The sequence below is a fragment of the Rattus norvegicus genome, chromosome 1 (genome assembly GCF_021556685.1).
Source record: "Rattus norvegicus strain SHRSP/BbbUtx chromosome 1, alternate assembly SHRSP_T2T, whole genome shotgun sequence".
Lineage (NCBI taxonomy): Eukaryota > Metazoa > Chordata > Mammalia > Rodentia > Muridae > Rattus > Rattus norvegicus.
Genome location: NC_141534.1, coordinates 42,528,510 through 42,540,972, shown reverse-complemented (window position 1 = coordinate 42,540,972; position 12,463 = coordinate 42,528,510). Strand labels below are relative to the sequence as shown.

General features: G+C 42.0%; 1 protein-coding gene across 1 annotated transcript in view; it reads right to left on the bottom strand.

Annotated features, from left to right (window-relative positions):
• The window catches only part of Mthfd1l (methylenetetrahydrofolate dehydrogenase (NADP+ dependent) 1-like), a 188,855-nt gene that overhangs the window by 92,680 nt on the left and 83,712 nt on the right, over positions 1–12,463 (bottom strand). Inside the window, 1 exon segment of the mRNA NM_001108462.2 lies at positions 2,975–3,086. Coding sequence (NP_001101932.2) covers positions 2,975–3,086 — 112 coding nt within the window.

Genomic DNA, 12,463 nt, shown 5'->3' with positions numbered 1-12,463 from the left:
AGGTTGAGTGGACGCCCATGGGGACCACTGGCTCATGAAGAGAGGCCATTAAAGCGCCGCTGCGCTTCCTCTAAAATTCTTATGAAGCACTCTGCGCTCATCTGACAAATTCATGCAGCTAATTAAATAAACACCACCCTGTTGTAAGGCCAAATGGACTGTTGATTCCATTATCTCAGAGTAATTATTCTGGGTAGACAAAAGGATTCCTTGCCTGGATGTTGGGGCAGAACTGAAAGTGATATTGAACGGCAGTAAACAAAGGAGACAGCCCTGTTTTTTTCCAGGTTCCATGTTAATCAGTATAGTACTCAGCTCCCCCAGTGCAACCCGCTGTCTGCAGAGACTCTACCGGTTTGTCTTTCCTACCACATCCTTATTTACTAGAGGGTAAACCATGTGTCTGTCTGCAAACTGGAAGCAGATGGCTCGTACCTGGAATCAGGCATGTTTTATTACAAAGGGTTCTGCAAATCGGTGTGCAGTAGCTGACTATATTTCTGTGCAGTTCCAATAGCAGGCTCTTTCGTCATTGGTTCTCAATCCTCCTAATGCTTTGACCTTCTAATACAGTTCCTCATGTTGTAGTGATCCTTTACCATAAAATTATTTCCATTACTACTTCATGACTGCACTCTTGCTACTGTTATGAATTGAATATAAATATCTGATATTGGACCCCAGTGAAAGTGTAGTCTGACTACCAAAGGGGTCATGACCCACTGGTTGAAAACACCACTCTAAGTATACTATACAAAAATTAAAATGAAAGTTGTTATCACTATCAGAATAAACTCAATTTAAAACAGGACTTTAACTTTTATTAGCCATGTGTCAATAACGGGGAAGATAGACAATGTCTAAAGATTAGTGGGTGTCCAGCCAGAACTTGACAAGCACAACATCACACACAATCTTTTAAAATCCATTCAGAAAGCGTTCTGAAGAGCCTTATTTTGGCTGGTGAGATGGCTGAGTGGGTAAGGTGTTTGCTGAGCCAACCTAGTGACCTGAGTTTGAAACTCTAGGACCCTCACTAAAGAGGAAAGAGAACCAATGCCACAAACTTGTCCTTTGACCTCCACATCTGTGTCATGGCCTTGTTCCTACCCCCTCCACCTATCTCTCTCACTTTTACACACACACACACACACACACACACACACACACACACACAATTATGATATATATTTTAAAAGACCTTTTTTTACAGACAAGGAATTGAGGCACAGTGAGTTAACACGACTTTAAGAGAGTTCTGACTCTCCCTACGGGCAGGATGATTACTACGGGTATCTTCCCTCAGGCTACAAGGGATCAGAGGAATAAATAGCATGGGGGACATAAGCGTAATTCCCTCTATTTTACAAATCAATTTTCCCTTGGATATTACTGAATATTAGAGCAAAGGGGGAGTTGGGCCCTAGGAAAGCTCTTACTTCATGCTTACCAAAAGGCTCCTATTCCACAACCACAAAGCCTGGATGAGCACCACCTCTCAGTGTCCCAGCCCCCATCTGATCCACCTTCACAGAGTCTAAATAAGAAAGCCTTTAAAGAACACTCCCAGAGGCTAATGTCTCGCCTGGGCCGCAGGAGGGTTAATGTGCTTTGCAGACCCCAACAATATGCATCTCTAAAGTTATTTTGCGGGGGGTGATGCATACTCTGTAAATACTTGCTTGATAATATTGGGCAGAGAGCTCCGTCAGCGTAAAACGGAGTGCTTTATCCTGGAAGCCCTTTATCCACAGTCGAGATCTCTGACGCTTTTCACTGAAGTGCCCACCTCTTCAGTATTTGCCTTTTGCCAGCCTCCTCAGCCATTAGCTCTATTGCTACGTATGCTCAGCAGAGCAAATCCACCCAGACAGCGTGCCTCGCTACCGCTGACTTAGTAGGTAAGCAGCAGAGTACATGACTGCCGAATTACATAGATCTTTGAAGGGTGGAACTACATAAATCCTCATTTGACCCTGTCTTTGTGTCTACTACGGGTTCTTAAGTCAGTCTTGATGACCCCAAACGAACCCTAGGAAGTCACAGAATCTAGGTTCTTCTGCCCAGCAGATTTTTTTAAACTAATAAATAAATAAATAAATAAAAATCTGAATTTTGAGTTTGATACAAGACTGATGGTAAGGATGCAGGAAGTAAGTGTTAAACTTGATTATGGGCATTTACATGATAATGGGAACTGTCTGCTGGCAGGGGAAAATCTGATAACAAAACCATCATGATATCAAAACCATCAGAGTGTCACAGGAAGTTCTCTTCTACAGTCCTTGCTGGGTTTTTCATTTCTTCATAGCTTTACCATTATGGCCTAAGATTATGGCTATCAACCATGGGGCAACCACTGTGGCAGATGCCCCCTCCTGACACCGCTAGACAGTATAAATCTACCAAAGACAATTTGAGAGATTGGCTGGAAACTTCTATCACAAAAATAACACACCAGGATTCCAGGAAAAACAAAACAAAACAAAACAAAAAAACAACCATTTTAATTAATGCTAGTCCTATGATGGCTGCTAATAGCTCAGTCAGTGACCATAATTTCCTGTGCATACACCACTGACAGGAGATTCCACAAGGCCTGCTGCTAGACCTGTCCTGCTAACCAATGCATCACACAGCTTCAAATGTGGTAGGTTCTGAATATATACCCATTGGATGACTAATTAAAATAATTTCATTAGCACCATTTTGCAAATAAGAAAACCAAGATTCAGTATACTTAAAACCATGTCCAAGGTCATCTAGTCGATGAGTCTTAGACCATCAAAGGCATATGTGCTTGACTGCAGTCAAACACAATGTAACTGTTCTAGAACAAGAGTTCTCCAGCACTGAGACCCTCTACAAAGGAAAGTGTAGAGGATGAGATTTCATGTCAAAATTTGATCCCAGCCACTATCTTTTCAATTTTATCAATATTTTATAATCAATAATTTAAAACAAAACCACTTACCTACAAACCCTTCTTCGCCGACCAGTTTTAGTGCGATTTTATCAGCTAACACCGACGAGTTGCCATGAGCGATATTAGCAAAGGGACCAGCGTGCACAAACACAGGTGTTCCCTGCAGAAGAAAGAGGACAAATTAGAGTCTCAAAGGAAACAGAAGAAGGGAGACCAAATTTTTACTGCATAGTCAAAGCACACCAAGAAATTTAAAAGTACCATGAGCTAGGTAAGGTGTAATTTCCACACTTGGGGGTAGAGATACAAGGATTAGTAGCTCAAAGTCACATCAAGTTACAAAAGGGTTAGAAACTAGCCTGGGGAACAGGGTACCCAAAAATAAAAGCAGGGCTGGGGAGATGACTCAGTCAGTGCATGCCAAGAAACCACAAGGACCTGATTTCATATCCTCAGATCTCAAGTAAAAGTTTGGTATGATGATGTCTGCCTGTAACTTTAGCATCTGAGAAGTGAGGAGGGGGATGGAGGTCAAGACAGGTGGATCCAGGGAGGTTGCAGGCCAGCTGCTCTAGCCAATCGGTGAGCCCTGGGTTTAGTGGGAGACTGACTAAAAATCAAAGTGGTGATGAACAGGGGAAGATACCCAATGTCAAACTGAGGCCTCCATGTATGTACACATGTACACATAAACACCATCAATACGTGAGTACACACACACAAAAAGACCAAACAAAAACCTTTAAACAAATAGACAAACCTTTAAACCTTTAAACAAAGACACCCTGATTGACTCAGACACCAAGTGCTGTCTCAAGTTTCCTTAGACGGAATTAACCTAATGTTAACGCTGAGCAAGAGATAAAATCTCTAAGAATGCAGTCACCTCTGATTATAATTTTGATAAGCTGAAGTTCATTGCCTGTTTATTACAAAATAAGCTTTGCATCTCATTTCTTCTACACTATATATTTAAAAAATAATTTAATCAAACCGAGATAGTTTAAGCAATATCTTCAATGTTCTGCTTTTTTTTTTTTTCCAGCGAACAATTAGTCAAGTTAACAAAACTCTTTCTGCATTCAGGAGGCAGAGGCAGGCAGATCTCAGTGAATACAAGGCCAGTCTGGTCCACACAGTGAGTGCCAGGCTAATCAGGACGACATGGTAAGAAGAGGAGAGGGGGAGCGAGGCAGAAAATGAGGGATGGAGGAATAGTGGACTGGGGAGGAGGAGGAAGAAGGAGAGAAGGAGGAAGAAGAGGAGGAGGAAGGGGAGGAGGAAGAGGGGAAAAAAGAGGAAGAAGATGAAGAGGAAGAGGATGAGGGGATAGAGGAAGGGGAGAAGAGGAAGGCAGGGAGAAAAATCCCACAGTGCTGGCATTTGGGTAGTTAAAGCAGGAAAGATTAGAACTTCAATGTCTGTTTAGATTTATATGAGATTTTGTCTCAAACAAACCTAACAAAGAACTGAGCACACAAAAATAATATAACTCATGAATTATGAAAAACGGACAGGCCAATTACATATAAAGGACAAGCTTAGGTTATTACGTTTGTTTTCAATTTCTAGGCTAAAGTTGTCTTCTCACTAAAATAAAGTCTGATTAAATGTTTTAAAATGGCCTATTTTACATGTTAGAAGTCCGGCAATTAAGATAACAAAAAGAAAAAGACAGCCCACCATGGGTGAAGTATACGAAGGAGAGAAGCGATTTGCTGTGGTTGTTTCGACAGTGTGTTATGTAGCCCCGGGTGGCCTCAAACTTGCTCTACAGTCAAGGATATCTTTGAACTGATGACACTTGGTCTTTATTTATTAAACCCTGGGATCGCAGCCAAGCACCCACCACACACAACTAAAGTTAAATCTTTTTAAAAGAAAGCATGCAAAACAATGGGTCTCCTCGTGATGCTTTAATATGTGTGCACTGTAGTACTTTGTTTATGAGCAGTTCTTACTAATTTTTTATTACTATGATAAAACACCACAGCCAAAAGCAACCTGGAGAGGAAAAGGCTTATTTTAGATCACAACTCTCAGGTCTGAGGGACGTCAGGGCAGGGACCTGAAGGCAGAAACGGCTGCGGATGTCACGAGGGGTGCTGCCTACTAGCTTGCTCTTTTGACGTTCTCAGCCTACTCACACTAATGCTACCCACAGTAACCACATCAACAACGAGTACTGCCCACATCAACCAGTGGCTCGCCCACAGGCCGATCTGGTGGGGGGCATGGTTCCCTCTTCCAGAATAACTCTAGCTGTGTCAAGTTGACATAAAACCAATCAGCCTAGTTACAAATAAAACAAAAATCAATAATAGGAACTAATTAAAAATTCTAGGCTTTCAAAGCCTTAAAACCAACTTTGTTAATGTAGTCATTTTTAAAAAAGATTTATTTTTATTTATATGAATACACCATAGCTGTCTTCAGACACACCAGAAGAGGGCGTCAGATCCCATTACAGATGGTTGTGAGCCACCATGTGGTTGCTGGGAATTGAACTCAGGACCCAGTCTGGAAGAGCAGTCAGTGCTTTTAACCACTGAGCCATCTCTCCAGCCCCAGTATAGTCATTTCTAGAGTGTTTTCTTTTTTTTTATTTCTTCTTTATTGATAAAAACAGACTTTAGATCTATCTGAAAATAATTTTCTCATGAAAACGTTCAGGCTTCATTACTGCCCATTGGGTTATTGGAGTTCTGCTCAGGCAAGGCTTGGCTCCACCTGTGAAAATACAGCCTGCCCCTTTGCTGACATAGCAGAGAGCGGAGAGCAGGGAGCAATGTGGGGCGGGGACAGGGCAGTCAGGGAGTGTGGAAAATTCCCATGAACTATGATGGGCTATTAGCTGAACATGGTTCAAAGACGAGACAGAAGCTGGACAAGAGCAGGAAGACCGTCTGAGACGAAGAAAGCTTCTCAAAGGCACCATGTGAGTTCACAACCGAGCGTTTCTGTCAAGTCCTCCAGAGAGAGAGAGAGTAACACAGGTCCTGAGAAGGTCAGGGTGATGTGAACATATGAGGATTATAAAAAATCCAGCAAGCATGCTCATTGACACGTATGCACAGCTAGTATCTGCACACCACCTCCCGAACTATTTATTAACACCTCTTCTCTCTACACAAACCTTTCAAGTGCTCAGAGAAAAACATCTCACAAAGACCCTGAAGTCTCCATTGGCTTCCAACCCTGCTGCCTGGGGCATGCTTCTGCCCTGGAGAAATGTAACGAGGACAAAGTCACAGAGTATCCCTGGATGGCCGCCAGCTCGTCTGCTCAACAGACTGTAACCCTCATTGCTGCCATCTGTCAGGGAGGTAGTGGGCCTGGCCTCCAGGGGACACAGGTGACAGGTTGTGGCTGAACAAGCACAGGCTTTAGGATTCTGGAATAATCCTGTGGGGGTGGGGGGGGCGCTGCTGTTTAAACCAAATCTTCCTTTTTATAGAGCTATACTTTATCACCCAGGCTATATGACTCATCTGTCCGCAAAAACGTTTTAGGGTTTAAGTCTTTATTTCACTTTCTAAAGTGTGTGTGTGTGTGTGTGTGTGTGTGTGTGTGTGTGTGTGTGTGTGTGTGTCTGCACGTACATGCAGGACTCAGTCCGCATGTGGCAGTCAGAAGACAACCTCACGTTTGGGTCCTAGCCTTCCATTTCATTCAGGACAGGGGTTCTTGTTTTTCATTGCCTACATTCCAGGTTAGCTGACCCCGGATCCTCCCTTCTCTGCGTCCCACACAGGAGTGCTGAGGTTACAGGTGTGCATGACCACACTTAGCTTCTTATGTGGGCAGTGATGATTCCAATTCAGGCCCCCACGCTGGCAGAGCAAGCATTCTTATTCACTGAGCCATGTCTCCAGCCTTTACATTTTAATTGGCAAACTCAGGAGTCCAACTTTGATATGTGTGCAATATAAAATGTGTTGCTGCAGTTTGGGTCCTGACTATCTTCCAAAAGTCTCTGTGATAGTCTTGGCAACAAGGAATCGTAGTAAAAGCCTAAAGAAATGGGGCCCAGTAGGAGGATTTTGGTCCTGGGGAAGGGGCATCTCCATGAAGAGGACTATTGGACCCTGTTCTTGTACAGCCTTCATGTGCTGCGTTTGAGGAGAAAAGTTTATTCTGATGTATTTTCTGAGCAGAATATCTGATTATCAGAACTGTGCTATCTGACTCAGCCCCAAACCAACAGGGCAATCAGATACAGATGGAAAAGGCCAACATGGTGGGCCAAAAGAAAGCTTTCTTCCGTCTATATTAGAGGAAACTCTTACATAGTTGTTACAGTAACGAAAGCTAACAGGTTATATTAGGTCCTCTGGCACACCCTGCAAGACACCCCTCCTGTTTCTTATTTCATGAACTGTTATCACAGTTGACAGATGTGGAAAACCCATTATTCCCATCTAACTGAACACAAACCATTTGATCAACTTCTCTTCAGCCTGGTGATCACAATTCTACTTCCTGCATCCCACTCTCCCCGCCCTTTATAATTCTGTGTAGATGGAACTTTAGTTGGAAATCCCAGAACCAAATAATGTGAGGGCAAGAGCTGACCTCTTCCTGACTCGAGAAACCCAAGGTCTAGGGAAGCAAGGAGTAGCCAAAGCCAAGGAGAAGACTGAGAACCTTAATAAGATTACTGTCCTGCTTTTGAAACTCCCAGTCTGGAGTCCTGAGCAGATTAAAGATCACCATGGTGCTATCAGACACTCAAACAGAAGGACAAAGACACGTATTTAATGGTGGGTGCAGCTATAAAATAAACCACTTTGAGAAAAACATATTGTCTACAAAAAGTACAATCTATAAGTGTATTTACTTGATTTTTGTTTCGTGCACAAAATACTTGGGAATGTAACATAGGGACTACCTTGGCTTCTCCTGATGTATAGTCTCCATAAGGGTCTTTCTAGAAAGCTCCTAAGTTTATTACTTCAATGACTTACTTGGTTGATACCAGAACATTGACAGGGTATTAGACCACTGTACTGTCCAATACTGTAGCCTCTGGCCATGTGTGGCTGCAAAGGACTTAAAATGTAGTTAGTACCCCTTTCTCCCAAACCTAAATAAATGTGACAGTAGAAATGTGGCAAAGCAACCAAAAGACTGTGTTTTGAATTTTATTAAACTTTAATTTGGAATAATGCATACAGTCTTCAGCCACAACAGCCCTAGATATTTGGTGACTTCATCAATGCTCTATGTGGCTTGGGAATATTTTGAGTTCTTAGGATTACTTTCCCGTGTTAAGTCATCAGTAGGTTCTCAGTCTGGCTCTGGAAGAGGTTTGCTAGGAACATCCATGCCTTATACCCTCGTCACCCAGACTCCTGCTTTTCCTAGTCTATGGCGGAACTTGGTATCATTCAGTGTCCCGGAATCTACCAAAGTCTTCTGAGGAACAGCTCAATGAAAAACTGCCATCGGCCACCTGTAGTGAGGTAGGAGGTACCCAACGCTCTCCTACGACACTAGCAATAGGTGTATCCAAAACAAGATATTGCCTGCAAGTGAGATGTTTAGGCTGTCCATGGATGCAGATGTGTCACTGATTCCAGAAGCCTCTCCCAAATGTGTATCTAAGAATCAAGAGTTCATGCATGCAAACATCTTAATCAAATTTTATGCTTTGTTCTTAATATACATTATCTATTTAAGTAATCTTAAAACAGCCAATACCATAGATGAAAATTAGACACGATGTGAATGTCCTAAGCATTGCTTAGAACAAACTCATTTATTAAAGAATTAGACTCGCAGAGTGGAAGATATCTTAAAGGTTTAATAATATCTATTTACTTAATTACTATCATTTTGCTAGGCCCAGGAAAGCACTGTACCACTGAGCTACCTCTCTGAACTGTGATTCTTTTAAGACAGACTCTCATTATAGAATTCAGGCTGACTTGCAGTTCTTTTTCATTTATTTATTTATTTATTTATTTGTTTGTTTGTTTATTTAATTTACATTTTAAATGTTATTCCCTTTCCCGGTTTCCTGGACATAAGCCCCTTATCCCATACCCCTCCCCTTCTTGTATAAGGGTGTTCCCCTCCCCATCCTCCCCCAACACTCCCCTACACTGGGCATCCAACCTTGGCAGGACCAAGAGCTTCTCCTTCCATTAGTGCACAACAAGGCCTTCCCCTGGTACATATGCTATTCAACAAAACTAGAAAATCTGGATGAGGGGTTGGGGATTTAGCTCAGTGGTAGAGCATTTGCCTAGCAAGCTCAAGGCCCTGGGTTCGGTCCCCAGCTCCGGAAAAAAAAAAAAATCTGGATGAAATGGACAATTTTCTAGGCAAATACCAGGTACCAAAGTTAAATCAGGAACAGATAGACCATCTAAACAACCCCATAACTCCTAAAGAAATAGAAGCAGTTATTAAAAGTCTCCCAACCAAAAAGAGCCCAGGACCAGATGGGTTTAGTGCAGAATTTTATCAGACCTTCATAGAAGACCTCATCCAATATTGTCCAAACTATTCCACAAAATAGAAACAGATGGAGCACTACCGAATTCCTTCTATTAAGCCACAGTACGCTTCACAGACCCACATAAAGACCCCAAAATAAAAAGAACTTCAGACCAATTTCCCTTATGAATACTGATGCAAAAATACTCAATAAAATTCTCGCAAATAGGGGTTGGGGATTTAGCTCAGTGGTAGAGCGCTTGCCTTGCCAGTGCAAGGCCCTGGGTTCGGTCCCCAGCTCAAAAAAAAAGAAAAAAAAAAAAAAGAAAAAAAAATTCTCGGAAACATAATCTGAGAACACATCAAAATAATAATTCACTAGGATCAAGTAGGTTTCACCCCAGGGATGGAAAGATGGTTCAATAAATGGAAATCCATCAATGTAATCCACTATATAAACAAACTCAAGGAAAAAAAACCACATGATGATCTCATTAGCTGCTGAGAAAGCATTTGACAAAATTCAACAACCCTTCATAAGTCTTGGAAAGATCAGGAATTCAAGGCCCATACCTAAACAGAGTAAAGGCAATATACAACAAGGCAGTAGCCAATATCATACTAAATAAGAGAAACTTGAAGCAATCCCACTAAAATCAGGGACTAGACAAGGCTGCCCACTCTTTCCCTACTTATTCAATACAGTACTCGAAGTCCTAGCCAGTGCAATCAGACAACAAAAGGAAGTCAAAGGGATACAAATTGGAAAGGAAGAAGTCAAAATATCACTATTTGCAGATGATATGATAGTATACTTAAGTGACCTCAAAGCCTGATAAACAACTTCAGCAAAGTGGCTGGGTATAAAATTAACTTAAATCAATAACCTTCTACTCAAAGGATAAATAGGCTGAGAAATGACACCCTTCGCAATAGTCCCAAATAATATAAAATACCCCGGTGTGACTTTAACTAAGCAAGTGAAAGATCTGTATGACAAGAACTTCAAGTCTCTGAAGAGATTGAAGAAGATCTCAGAATATGGAAAGTCCTCCCATGCTCATGTATTGGCAGGATTAATATAGTAAAAATGCCCATTTTGCCAAAAGCAATCTACAGATTCAATGCAATCCCCATCAAAATTCCAACTCAATTCTTCATAGAGTTAGAAAGAGTAATTTGCAAATTCATTTGGAATAAAAAAAAACCCCAGGATAGTGAAAACTATACTCAACAATAAAAGAACTTCTGGGGGAATCACCATTTCTGATCTCAAGTTGTATTACAGAGCAATAGTCATAAAAACTATATGGTATTGGACGGAGACAGGCAGGTAGATGAGTATAATAGAATTGAAGAACCAGAAATGAACCCATATACCTATAGTCACTTTATCTTTGACAAAGGATCTAAAACCATCCAATGGGAAAAAGACAGCATTTTCAATAAATGGTGCTGGTTCAACTGGAGGTCAGCATGTAGAAGAATGCAAATCGATCCATTCTTATCACCCTGTACAAAGCTTAAGTCCAAGTGAACCAAGGACCTCCACATCAAACCAGATACACTCAAACTAATACAGGAGAAAGTGGGGGAGAATCTCGAACACATGGGCATGGCAGAAAATTTCCTGAACAAAACACCAATGGCTTATGCTCTAAGATCAAGAATTGACAAATAGGATCTCATAAAACTGCAAGGCTTCTGTAAGGCAAAGGACAGTGTGTTGTTAGGACAAAACAGCAACCAACAGATTGACTTGGAGTTCTTTGTGCAGTCTACACTGACCTCAATTTTCTCTTTCTTTCTTTCTTTCTTTCTTTCTTTCTTTCTTTCTTTCTTTCTTTCTTTCTTTCTTTCTTTCTTTCTTTCTTTCTGATTTATTTATTATATGTAAGTACACTGTAGCTGTCTTCAGACACACCAGAAGAGGACATTAGATCTCATTACAGATGGTTGTGAGCCACCATGCGGTTGCTAGGAATTGAACTCAGGACCTCTGGAAGAGCAGCCAGTGTTCTTAACTGTTGAGCCATCTCTCCAGTCCCTGATCTCAATTTTCTTATCCTCCTGCCTCTGCCTCTCAAGTACTGGGATCACGGGTGCATATCCCCAGATCCAGAGATTGCTAAGACTAAAGACAACATACTAAAGCACATCTGTGTGCTCATGAGAAAGAGTTCAGGCTATGGTGACAGGGTTGGGGCAGAGTGGAGTGTATATGTATAGAAGAGTTGGGGGGCAGGCCTGGTACTTTCAGGACTCTTCCTTGTTCAACTGGGGCTACAGTCATCTGTTGAATGGGAGTCTGGCCCTTGTCTCCAAGCCCAGGGATGCCTTCTAATCATCTCACAACTTGTCAGCACCAGCTCAGGTTCACAGGCCTGCCACATTGGCTGGTAACTTTCGTTTCACCCTAGGCCTGTAGTTCTCAATCTGAGGGTCCCAACCCTAAAGGTTGTTGAACAACACTTTTTCAGGGATCGATTGAAGTTATAAGGTAGCAATGACAATTATTTTATGGTTGGAGTCACCACTGTGTGAGGAATTGTATTAGAAAGGTCGAGAGCCATGGCTGTGGGTCCCTCTGGGTTTAGTCTCCTTGCCTGGAGCAGTATTTTCCAATGTTCCCCAGCCTTTCTCACATCTTTGCCAGGTAGTCTATGAACACACAGATCATGCTCTGTGCTGTTCTGAGCCACCTCACAAGCCTAATACATGTCTCTTTGTTCAACATCATCCAGATACTCCCTCCCAACTTAGACATCTTTTAGTCCAAATCTTAGAAACTGATAGCTAAGAAAAGGACTGGACAACAGCTAGGTCAAATGAATAAGACCAGAACATAGAAACTAGATTGTAATGTGTGTGTGTGTGCACGTGCGCACACGTGAGAGAGTGAGAGTGAGAGTGTGTGTGTGTGCGCGCGCGCGCACGCGCGCGTGTGTGTGTGTGTGTGTGTGTGTGAGAGAGAGAGAGAGAGAGAGAGAGAGAGAGAGAGAGAGAGAGAGAACAATTTGAATCAAAGGGGCCAAGACAAAATTTAACTGTTTGTATACAAGATTACAAAACTAGTGTCACCACAAAAGTGAG